Genomic DNA, 12,439 nt, shown 5'->3' with positions numbered 1-12,439 from the left:
ATTCACTGTCAAACTAAGTAGGTACCATTTTTTTACCTCAAGTACATACATAGTTTAAGTTTTAAGGCCGAAATAAAAATCATTGTTTATTTTTGAATTTAGCTCAAAATAAATAATTGGTTAGTTGTAACTTTCTAAATTTGAAGCAGTCAAAAATTTCACTGCTGAAGAAGTCAAAATGTCCTCAAATCACTACCTCCGATAACAGTAGTTTTTGACTGGATTTTCAGTAAATAATTTACTGAATTGGTCTATGAAAAGTGAATTATTTACGTAATTAATTTGTCAAAAATGACTATTTACTGTACTTACCTACCTGTCGATTAGTCAAAAAATACTGTTGCCAACGGTAAAAAAATGTTAAATACCATTAGGTATTAATATAAGTAATTTTAGCAGTACCTACTTCTTCAAAGTTTATCCCAATAGCAAAATTTTGTCTTCTTGAAACCTGATTGACCGTTTGAGCATATATGAGCACCCCCCCTCCCAAAAAAAAATAATGAAAAGCACGTTTATGCCATACTGACGTCAAGTACCTACCTAATCTTCATTTGTAGTTATTGATTTTCAGAGAAGGCGGGTGTGGCAATACTTGTTAGTAACTTACCTACCTGACTTACTTGATGTCATGAGCATGCTGTAAATTGATAAGACTGGACAATATCTTCAACACTTTTCACGCAGTATCAGTCGGTAAATATATGGTAAGTAATTATGTGAATTCGCACCTTATCAGTTTATCCGTGATTAACTCGTGTCAGTAATATTTTTTGATCATTCATTAAAACGATGCCGAATTAATGTGAGCATTCGTAAGCTCTTCTCACGGTAAGCGATGCTTAAACCTTGGCAAATAATCTCACTCATGATACAAATGCGTGCATTGAAATGAATCGATGACAGATTGGTTAAAAAATTAGGACTTTTTCCAAATTTTAAAAATTTATTAGGTATCTTACTTATACAATACACAGATAAATCAAAAATCAGGTAAATTTATCAGTCTTGTACACATATCTACTCACCTATGCACGAGTATCTAGTAGGTATCTACTATGTATATAAAATCTAATTCTAATCATCTGAAGTTCATATAGAGTATTTTCAATTCATTTTCGAGTCATGTGTGATAGATATTGAGTCCTCACTTGAGAAATTAGAACCCTAAATCACGCCTGCTCTTTCTTTTCAGAACTTTTACTAAAATACTTTCGCTGCACCTCGTTTAATGTAATGCCTCTAGTTTCTGGTAGTAAGAAAATACCAAAGAGAACGATTACGAGGCCAAATGCGGTGTACGTCCAGAAAAGGAATTTCACCCCAAAATTGAATAAAAATTGAGGAAAGAGTTTGAAAAATGCAGCATAATAAATGTACGCCGCTACTCCGTATACACCATTCAGTGTACCCCTGACGTCCAAAGGGAATATTTCCCCTGTTATAATAAAGGTTATCGGAAGTAATCCGAGAACACAGCTGAAAACATGAATACACAAGGCCAGAGGCACGATCCAAGCCATAGGTTTAACCAGCTCATCGTGGAAAAATTCTTCATATAAAGCTACACATACTAAACTGAGTGTCATTCCTATTGCCGATGCAGTTAAGGCAGTTTTACGATTGAAGTGATGCATCGTGAACGGAGTGAGAAAGCTGGCGATGAAACCAGAAGCAGAATATAGTAATGCTATATTAGTGCTCTGAAAAGGTAATTTTAATCGCTCTATGATCATCATGGCGTACGCAATTAATTGAGTATATCCGGTATTTTGCATGAGTACGAATAAAGAGAAGGCTAAAAGGAATGGTTTCCATGCCCTGATGCAGCCTAGAAGAGTATTTTTAATAGTTAGCTTTGGCCTTGACGAGTTGCAAGCTTGATCCATATCTTGGATTTCAGATTCTATCTGAGATTGGTCGCAACATCGTAATGATTCAAGGACCTGGATGGATTTTTCTTTTTGGCCTTTGGAGTATAACCAGATTGGCGATTCGGGTAGGAGGAACGTGAGACCCAAGGCTACTGCTGAGAACAAAGCAAGAATTAAGGCGACGAGTTTCCAGGGTAGCAAGTACATGAGCGAGTTACTGATTACTATGCCAATGGAGTATGTGATCTCTATGGTGGATAGCAAAGCTCCTCGATTATCGGCTGTTGCGATTTCTGAAATGTAGGCTGCAACTGCTGAGGCCATACCTGTGTGAGGAAGAATTTCATTAGAATTCAGTAAGTGGTTGAAGATTCTTTGCTTCTTGGATACCTATTTAGATTAGGATGGATCGCGAAAAAAAAAGTGTGGGAGGATCTTGACTTAATTCAGTGTAAATCTTCATGTTGAGCTAAAAGTCACTCAACAATTTTTTAGCTCAAGAGGTGCTTCTAGAGGAAAGACATGGATCCTCAAAGAGGTGAAATTTTCAAAAAGTTGTGGTTTTTTCGCTCTAGACTCTATCCAACTAGTTTTGAGAAAAGTGTTTGAGACTAAATCGATCTAGGGCTAAAATATCGAATATCATTTTTAAAGCTTTTGGGAAGTTGGGAAACTTTTTGAGACGCACTGGTGCCAATGTTTTGTTCATTATCGTCCCTTTCAAAAATCGAAAAAAATGGCCAAAAACGTATCAAAATTTTCAGTTTTTTAAAATTTTCAATAATGACCATAAAAGGTGGTTACTTATTTTCTCACTTTCAGACGTACCTTTTCAATCATTTTGCTTAATTAATGTGAAATATTTCAGAAGAAAACATTTTCGAATTCGAAATCTTGAACTTGAAATAAGTGATTTGCAAATTTTCGATCTCAGTAGAGCTCTAAAAGTGGTCGTGGATTTTGATGACAATGTCCTAGATTAATGCAGAATCTCAAATACTATCTGATGGAACTGGACAATTTTTCTCAAAACAGGTTTGATGAAGGTTAGAGCGAGAAAAACCACAATTTTTCAAAAATGTCTGCTCTTTGAGGACCCAGGATCTTTCCTATAGGGCCACTCAAAATAAAAGTTCTCCACTGAATTTGGTCCAATCCTTTTGACATTTTTTTTCGCGATGTCCCCTGATTTCGTTTGGATGACCAACTTTTAAAAATAATTTTTGAAGAGTAGAATTAGTAGAAATGAATAAATTCAGGCTTTTTAATTTTAATAGAACTGTTAAAAAATAATAGGTATGTACCTCCTCCAACGCTTTGTACAATGACTCCAGTATAAAGCATCTCAATATTACTGGCGAATGATATAATGCACCATGAAATCACAAAAGGAACAAAGATCATCTGCATATACAACTTTCTTCCCAGTACATCCATAACCACCCCAGAAAACAAACATCCCAATGGACTGAGCAATACAACAAAGCTCGCTGTATGGAAAAATGTGCTAATTAAAGGAGGAATTTAAATTAGGAATGTGAACCAGTTTCCCAATATTTTGAAAACGCTTACCAATCCACGATTTTTGATCATCATTGATTTTGATCTCAGAATCAGGTTTTTCTAACTGATGAAATAGGAAAGCAATGAAGCTCCTGTTGATTCCAATGAATAAATAACCTAATAAGGTTATGAATGAGAAGCAGATCTACACGAGTAATAACCATAAAAATTTTAAAATATGTTAAAATCGATACTTGGGGTAGGTAAATTAAACCGATAAAAATTATTTGCAGGCACTCACTTCTTTAACCAATCCGGTGACTTTGAACTGTAAGAACATTTTCATTCAAGATGTTGGTTCTCTAGCACTTGACTCAAAACTAAACGATTATTGACTGGCAAATTCATTTTATTGGCGAAAATTTTTTACAATTGGTTTAAATACTTAGAGTCTTAGAAATTAAGATAGGTATAATATTTATTCTTTGGTGATTTTATGCAACTCTTTACTCGAGTGTACACTGTCTTATCACGCGTTCAAACAAAACGCCAATGAAATCACGAACGTTGTTCAGTGAGAATTTAAAATACGAAATATTATGAAGTAGTGCCCCGAAGGCTTTAAGTTTATACAGGTAACTTATAGAAGCGTGATACGACAATTCTGTCATTTATTAGGACTGGGTGGTATTTACGTGACGTTTTTATAATTAGATAAACGTAGCTAATTTGAAAGATGGTTATATCGCCAAACAGATAGTAATTCAGTTCTTTGACATGAATACTTTCGTCGAGAGAATTTCTTATTACTGGGATAGTTTTAATAGTAATTGAGGAAGTAAACAAATTTATCTGCGAGAAAACAACACACAAAGGAAAGGTAATTACTCTTTGAAAGCAATGATAACACCGAGAATTAATTCGTTTTTTTTTTAATCCGCATTATTATCGTTTCTTTTTGAAATATTTCTCTTGCACTTCGTTCAAAGTTTTACCTTTAGTTTCAGGTAGAACGAATATGCTGTATAAAGCTGTGAGTAGAGCAAAACCAGAAAATGTCCACATTACTCCGGATGCTCCAAACTTGGACAAGTACCAGGGTGTGATTTTATACAAAAAAGACCAATAGATGTAAGCTACAGCTCCGTAAATACCATTCATTATACCGCGAACTTTGTTCGGGAATAATTCTCCAGCAATGGTGAAACCAACAGGAAGCACTCCAAAGCTACTCCATATTACATACATGCTCAAAGCGAAAGGAATAATCCAAGAGAATGGTTTCTCATCGTATTCTTCAAAGATCAATTTATAGATAGGTATCGCAGCTGCGCTGAGTGACATTCCCAATGCTGAAACGGCCAATGTAGGTTTACGATTGAACTTATACATAGCGTAAGGTGTAATAAAACCTGCCACAGAACAAGCGGCTGAATACAGCAGAGCGATATCTGTACTGGGATATGGAATATTTAGGCGATCAACTATCATAATGAGGAACAAGGTCATTACGGAATATCCTGTACCCTGCGTCAACAAGAATAATACGAATGCGATGCAGAATTGTCTCCAAGAGGCGAGGCAGTCTTTAACCGTTTCGCTGAATTTGGTTTTTACTTGAGACGATGTGTAAGTCTCCATATCATCTATTTCGGATTTAATCACATCTCGATCTTGACATCGAATCGAAGTCAATGTATTGATGGATTCTTCTTTGCGTCCTTTCAAGTACAACCAAGTAGGAGATTCTGGTAATGAGAAAGTTAATAGCAGAGAGATCGCTGATATTACACTGAGGATGAATGCAACAATGGACCATTTGATGTAATACATGAGAAAGTTGCACATAAAGACGCCGATGTGGAAAATTACTTCAACGATGCCCAATAATGCACCTCTATGGCCAGCAGTGGCTATTTCCGAAACGTATGTGGATGTGCTGAAAGACATTCCTGCGGAAAAAATCGAATCATAATAGTAGGGGTACCATGTTGGTCTATCGTTTCAAAATCGCAAAAGAGTGGCATCGGAAAGATATAAAATTTTTGCGATATTCCTTCGAAAGGGGACCATTTCCCGACCCCGAAACCACCATTACATTTTTGAGATCGAATTGCAAAACCGATCCAGGGGTTCCCAAAGTTGTGAAAATTGAGCACCTTCGTTGTCATCTGTTTTGGCCAATAAATCCTAACCAAAAGGGGGTAGAGGGGTGTTTGTGGTCTCAAATAACTCGTATTGGATCACTCTTAAAATATCTACCCATGACCGTTCTCATTTAGTGATTCCCGACATTTCAGTGGTTCCCAAAGTTGAATTTTTGTGTTCCAAGTTTTTGAAGTCACGCATTCAAACGAATATTGCATTGCTAGTACATACATTTTCCAATCAAAAAATGTTTCAGACAAAAAATTTGCAAAATTTTATGACGAATTCAAAAATGTGTCATTTTTTTCCTTATCATTGATAGGGGCCGAGGTGAGGGGGTTGGAACGTCAAAAAACGTGATCTAACAAAGTTGCATTCAATCCTGAATTTGAATTTCTCACAAGGTTTTACCGTTGAACTGTCCTCTTCAGTTGAACTTAAGATTGTTCTCGATACACGCCACCACAATCCACTCCCCCACGTCTCACCCCCCTCGCTGGAGCTTCAATAACTGCTAAAAGTGCACTCTGAACCTAAAATAGCCTCCTTCATGAGGTTATGTTGCTAAAGTGTTGATTCTAATTAATGAACTTTACATATTTTCCTACGCACGGATCCACAATCGAGCCGCACACCCCCACTTAAGCCTCTATAATCACTCGAAGCCTACTTTTGACCCAAAGATTATATTTCACGCCAGAACTGGATAGAAAACATATACCAACGGTTACTGGTGATTTGAAAGATATAAAATTTTCGCGATATTTCCACGAAAGGGGACAATTTCCTGACCTCGAAACCACTATTACATTTTTGAGATCAAATTGCAAAACCGATCCAGGGGTTCCCAAAGTTGTGGGTGAACAGTTTTCAGCTATTATTTGTGTTCTTCTTCAACTGTGTAGGTGTCTAAGTTTCGAAAAAGTTTACACTTTAATTTCATTTTCAGGTTTGCGATTCTATGGATAAATGCATATCTTTGAAAAAATCTGTACCTATGTATCCACCTTGTCATTTTTTAACTTTTATTTCATTTTTCATCTCATTTGTAAGTTCTCGGGGTTGAAACTGTTGAACAATTAGAACGAAGAAAAAGCCAAACATAAATCGGTTGCGTGCAAAACTCAAAACCAAAAATGAAAAATATTTGATCATAACCAACTAATTAAAAACCAAATACAAATTCAAGGAAAACTGTGAACCAAAAACCAAAACCAGAAATAATCGTTGCTAGTTTCTGGGTTTTTTCTGTTTTTTTTGACACCATGACTATTCGTAACAGTTATGTAACATTGTAACCTGTGTGCTTGAAAATAACAAAATCGTATGAAGTAGCTGTTAAAGTGCCAAGTGCTGACAAAATGAGTTCTTCAAAGTCATAAAGAAAATATGAAATGTTCAGTGTGATTTTTTTCTGTAAATGTGAATTTCGATTTTCAATTTTCGAGTTTGAAAAAAAAATTGAAATTGATTGAAAATTATGTTTTTAAGAACATCTCATCCATCTTTTATTTTTGAAGTAAAGTGAGTGGAATAAATTGTCACCAGTTCCACCAGAGCTTATTTTGTGAGGGAGTGCGGTGGAGGGACGCAGTGTCGCAGTCTTCCCAAAAGGAGAGTTTGAAAATATCGAAAAATTGGCAAACAAAACTAAAAAATGAAAGAATTAAAAAAAATAAATTCTGGTAACTTTTTAAAAAAATTTTGAATTTTTTTCAGGTCACAATATTATCCAAATACAAAATCTTTCAAGTTTGCCACATTGAAAATTTTGAACTATGGAACATTATTACCAGAAGAGCAAAAAAAGTGACCAAAATTTTTCATTTCAAAAAGCTTATATTTCCAAAAATATTTTTTTAAATAATAAAAAAATAATTTAGGTACTTGATTTTTTTCTCGAAACACAGTGCCAGCCACCAGGGGGGTTATGCAAATTGATGAATTGCAACTTAAATTTACGATTTAGCGTCCCCTAAAGAAGGAAATACAAAAAAAGGTCCGATTGTCTTGTCACTACTAATACTACCCAGAATAAGGTGGCATAATGCTGTATTTAATTGGCAAAAAAAAAAAAAAAAAAAAAACTGAAAACTGAAAACTGAAACCAAAATCCCACAAAAACAAATAAAAATACGGAAAAACTAAAAACCAGAAACCAAATATAAATGCGGCCAAAACCAAGAACCAAAAATAATTTTATTTCAGTTTTCAACCCCTAATCCTATCCTATATCGGTTTTCTTTTTTCATTTTGTTTCATATGTAGAATAATTTTTTTGTAAAAATATTACTTACAACTTTCAACTTCAAAAATGTAGGCTACTTTTAATGATAATGGAGCAGTAACAGAAGGAGGAGGGGGATATCATGGCCCAGTGCATCGAGAGGTATCTAAAGTTCATTTGGAGTCAACACTTTAGCAACATAACCTCATGAAGGAGGCTATTTTAGGTTCAGAGTGCACTTTTAGTAGTTATTGAAGCTCCAGCGAGGGGGGTGAGACGTGGGGGAGTGGATTGTGGTGGCGTGTATCGAGAACAATCTTAAGTTCAACTGAAGAGGACAGTTCAACGGTAAAACCTTGTGAGAAATTCAAATTCAGGATTGAATGCAACTTTGTTAGATCACGTTTTTTGACGTTCCAACCCCCTCACCTCGGCCCCTATCAATGATAAGGAAAAAAATGACACATTTTTGAATTCGTCATAAAATTTTGCAAATTTTTTGTCTGAAACATTTTTTGATTGGAAAATGTATGTACTAGCAATGCAATATTCGTTTGAATGCGTGACTTCAAAAACTTGGAACACAAAAATTCAACTTTGGGAACCACTGAAATGTCGGGAATCACTAAATGAGAACGGTCATGGGTAGATATTTTAAGAGTGATCCAATACGAGTTATTTGAGACCACAAACACCCCTCTACCCCCTTTTGGTTAGGATTTATTGGCCAAAACAGATGACAACGAAGGTGCTCAATTTTCACAACTTTGGGAACCCCTGGATCGGTTTTGCAATTCGATCTCAAAAATGTAATGGTGGTTTCGGGGTCGGGAAATGGTCCCCTTTCGAAGGAATATCGCAAAAATTTTATATCTTTCCGATGCCATTGTTTTGATAATTTTCACTTTGGTACCCCTACTATAAATCAGTAGGTGGTAATTATTCTCTTCTCCAATAAACTATTTCAAAAAAAAAAAAAAAAGGTATGGAGGTTTCTTGTGGCTTACCTGTTCCAATACTATGTATTAAAGCTGCAATGTAAAGCATGGATACATTTTTGGCGAATGCTGTGGTTAGCCATGATATGAGAAATGGCACAAACACTCCTTGAATGCAGATCTTCCTTCCGTAAGTATCCATCAATATGCCTCCAAAGATGCATCCCAAGGGACTCAATAAATTTATACACGCAGCTGCATCCATAAAATAAGTTTAGGTCATATTTTGTTTAGGCTCACGTAACGAATAAGTAAGTGAATAAATTGAGAATGATTTTCTTTGAAAATTACTTACCCACCCATGATTTCTGTTCGTCATTCACAGTGATCGATGAAGATGGCGAATCGAGTTGGTAAAATAAAAATGACGGGTAACTTCGAGTAATTCCATGAAACAGGTAAGTTGAAAGTATAACGCATGAGAAAAAAACCTAGAAACAAAATAAATAAATAAATAGTTCTAAAAAAGTGATGTCTAGATAATATGTCCATCCAAGTGCCCAAAAAATACCAAAGTTTGAAAAATTATTGCTGATGTTTTTGCTTTTTTTTTAACTTAAATTTTTGAATCTTTTCCGAGGAGGAGTAGCTCAATTTCTGCGCACCTATATTTAAGAAATAATTCAAACCAGAGGTCAATCAAATCCTAAAATTTTTATTGAGCATTTTTCCCCACCAACACATAGTTTCACAGCTACACAATGTTACATTCATTGCTTTCCTTTCCTTCAATTTTCAAAAAAAAAGCTGTTAAAAACTGTATTAGTGTTAGTAAGGTTGCTTACTTTAGGAATCAAAGGGGCAATATTATGAAGTACCTATTCAGTGTTGATTCTTCTAGAGATGCACAATTTCCTGAATGTTACGAATTAATTCAAAGTAGGTAATTGTGCCATATTGGGAACTTTGCAAGGAGCAGAAATTAGGTGTACTTCAATTAGAGCTTCTTCGATTTTGGGAGTAGGTAAATAAAAATTTAAAAACACTTCAATTCCTATACAATTTTATTACAACGATTCAATTTTTTAGAACAATGAACAATGAGTAGAAAATGAGGCATTTTGAACGAGTCTTTGCTCACAACATCTTGCATACATGTAGGAGGCGTTGCCCCTTCAATTTCCTGAGTCAGCAAGGCATGTCACACTTATGTTGCTTAAATTGCTATAAATATTATGACGTGATGATTTAACACCTCAAAGCCTCGAATGGGAGCCAAAATTTCAGGTAAGGTGCACCGGGGCAAGTCAGAATGATTTTTCGCAATTTCAACTTTGACCAGCTGTTACTCCCCTTCTAATGAACCAATATGGATCAAATTTATTATGTAGGTTCCCATAAGGGTTCTTAACCTATGGTAAAAATTTGAGCACGATTGACACAGTAGCTTTCGCTCAGTGGAATAAAATATAAACTGTCCTGATTTACCTAAATTGGGGGAAGTCAGAACAGGCTAAACTTTGCAGAGGCGTAGATCACAAACCGAGCATCCTAGAAAAATTGCATAGAAACAAAATTGTAGAGAATTTAATTCTCTTTGAGATCACTCTCATTAGATTTTCACTAGGACGCACGGTTCGTCCGCTGTATGCGAAAAACTAAGAAATAGAAAGTCTGTATTTTAGACCAAATTCAAAATAAGTTCAAAACAACAACAAAATACAATTGAACCAAAGACATCTAAAATGAAATTGAATTACGAAAATTTTTATGCCGCGATGAAGTAGGGGTAGTACCCTCAAGTCACCTTTAGTGGCACTTTGCCAGATATAAACCTCTAGGCACTAGAGCAAGTTTTCTAACTTACCCCGAATTCCAACTTCCCCCGGTGCACCTTATTCAAATATATTTTTCAACTTTAGTTTTTTTTTTATTTTACACATAAGTAAAATCAGAGAGCTTAAAATGTAAAAAGATCAAAATTTTACTAATTTGACTTAGAAAATTGAAACTTGGTATGTACCCTACTTTTGACCCGCCAAATCGATTAAAAATAGTTTCGAACCGTTTTGAATAGTTCTGAAACCTCTAGCGGATTTTTGAATGAATTTGAAAAGCTGGAATGTCCTTTATACTCTTATTTCAACATGCTGAGTGGATTGAAAGTGCTGTCCAGCAGTTCTAGAGCCTCCAGCCATATTTTAGAAATTCCAAATTTGCCTATAGTTTTTGAAATAACGCCCTAAAACCTGTCCAATTTACCAACCAATCATTTTGGAATCGGTCAAATAGGTCACTAATAAGTAGGTACCTACTAACCGAGTTTATATATGTAAAGTTGAATTGAGTAGATTTTATAGCCTCATTTTTTGATAATCAAGAATTTCTAAAATGTCTGGGAGCTCCAGTGCGACTTTAAACCATTAAAAATAATATCGACATGTTAAAATTCGGGTACAAAGTAAATTTTAGCTTTTCAACTTGATTTGGTGAAATATGAAAATTTCTACCACATAATTCCGAGAACTGTTCGAAACCGTTTTCAATCGATTTTTGAGGTTAAAAAGAAATAACATACCAAATTTTAGCTCCCTGGGCAAATTTGGCAAAATATTGATTATTTTACTTTATTTCGCTCAATTTTTTTTTTTTTTAAATTCGCCAGAATTTGGAAAATGAATTTTTTGTAATGTCTCTCGAACCCTAGAAACCTTCATCCGGTCCAATTTGGATCATCGACGATACCAAAATTTGGTTTAGTATCGACGTGTATTGGTAGAGTATTTACTTCGAAATTCCTCTTCTAACCATTCTCTCCAACCATTCCATAAAAACCCTCATGTTTATTTCTTTTCATTTTTATTTTTGTATGCTCTTTTAATGTGAGTGTGTACATAACTGTGTATAGTTCGAATATTTTTTTGGGAGCAGGGGGGTTAGGATATCTCTTTAATAAGTATTAGGTACCTATATTTTGAGGCTGTGTCATCGTGACATGTTATTCTCACGCATTGAAACTTCATCTGATTGCGAACCATACTTACACGTGCAAATAAATTTGTGTGCAAACAATCCTCTACACCTCAATGAATTCTACTAGACGAGTCATGTAGGTAGGTATGCCCTATCTGTGACAGATACCAAATAAATTATGGATCGCTGAAAGTTTCGAAGCCATAATAAGGTCTCTTTGATATTTGGTTTAAAAAATACCAATAAAATATTAATTCGAAGCTCAGAGTATGAACTATTGAACTGTACCTACAATGGGAGGGGATAGGTGGTTTTCATTTTGCTTGTAATTTCTGGTGTTAACTTAGGAAGATGCGTGTAAATATTTCTGAAAATTTCTATTTTAATAAATTTTTTGTTTCGAAAACTGCACATAAAATAAATATTCAACGTACCTCTTTTATAACACCTTTCTGAATAGATTTGAGCAACATTTTTCACAACTTAAATTTCACCAAGAGTTTTGAACAATTCAAGTTGAATAAGGTAGGTATCTTCCTACCTTCATATTTATCTTAAAATATAACCTTACGAGTTGTTAAATAAAATTTAATCTTATCATTTCGTACACTTTTTTGTAGCTTAATTACAACGCACGATTCACGTGACCTGTAAAATTGGTATCGATTATGAGTCAGAATATTGATTGATTTTTCTTTATGTTCTTTCAAGGTAGAAATATGAACGCTCCCGCCAAAAAATATACTAGAAGAAGAGAAAAATAAAGTAATAGGTCC

The 12,439-nt window shown here is 34.8% G+C and overlaps 2 protein-coding genes across 2 annotated transcripts; both read right to left on the bottom strand.

Moving 5' to 3' along the window:
• Positions 1-926: 926 nt before the first annotated feature.
• LOC135835456 (uncharacterized) lies at positions 927-3,819 on the bottom strand. Its single transcript, XM_065349718.1, has 4 exons — positions 3,679-3,819; positions 3,447-3,582; positions 3,179-3,364; positions 927-2,200 (listed from the first exon to the last, which is right to left on the bottom strand). The coding sequence occupies exons 1-4, from the start codon at positions 3,721-3,723 to the stop codon at positions 1,173-1,175; spliced, it is 1,395 nt and encodes a 464-aa protein (XP_065205790.1). The 5' UTR covers positions 3,724-3,819; the 3' UTR covers positions 927-1,172.
• On the bottom strand, positions 3,766-12,230 carry LOC135835457 (facilitated trehalose transporter Tret1-like). Its single transcript, XM_065349719.1, has 4 exons — positions 12,098-12,230; positions 9,046-9,181; positions 8,760-8,945; positions 3,766-5,329 (listed from the first exon to the last, which is right to left on the bottom strand). Exons 1-4 carry the CDS (start codon positions 12,134-12,136, stop codon positions 4,323-4,325), a joined length of 1,368 nt encoding a protein of 455 aa, XP_065205791.1. The 5' UTR covers positions 12,137-12,230; the 3' UTR covers positions 3,766-4,322.
• Positions 12,231-12,439: the final 209 nt, after the last annotated feature.

Source organism: Planococcus citri, chromosome 2, assembly GCF_950023065.1.
Source record: "Planococcus citri chromosome 2, ihPlaCitr1.1, whole genome shotgun sequence".
NCBI classification, from domain to species: Eukaryota; Metazoa; Arthropoda; class Insecta; order Hemiptera; family Pseudococcidae; genus Planococcus; species Planococcus citri.
Note: the sequence above shows the minus strand (reverse complement) of the source record. Positions and strands in the feature narration are given on the sequence as shown.

Excerpts from the sequence above, each read along its gene's own strand:
- LOC135835456 (XM_065349718.1), bottom strand. The coding sequence starts at position 3,723 with ATGAAAATGTTCTTACAGTTCAAAGTCACCGGATTGGTTAAAGAA. Across the intron at positions 3,583-3,678 it reads TCACCGGATTGGTTAAAGAA|ATCTGCTTCTCATTCATAAC; the intron begins GTGAGTGCCTGC and ends TTACTCGTGTAG. Across the intron at positions 2,201-3,178 it reads TGTACAAAGCGTTGGAGGAG|GTATGGCCTCAGCAGTTGCA; the intron begins GTACATACCTAT and ends TTCCTCACACAG.
- LOC135835457 (XM_065349719.1), bottom strand. The coding sequence starts at position 12,136 with ATGTTGCTCAAATCTATTCAGAAAGGTGTTATAAAAGAG. Across the intron at positions 9,182-12,097 it reads AGAAAGGTGTTATAAAAGAG|GTTTTTTTCTCATGCGTTAT; the intron begins GTACGTTGAATA and ends TTTTGTTTCTAG. Across the intron at positions 8,946-9,045 it reads CGAACAGAAATCATGGGTGG|CTGCGTGTATAAATTTATTG; the intron begins GTAAGTAATTTT and ends TTATGGATGCAG.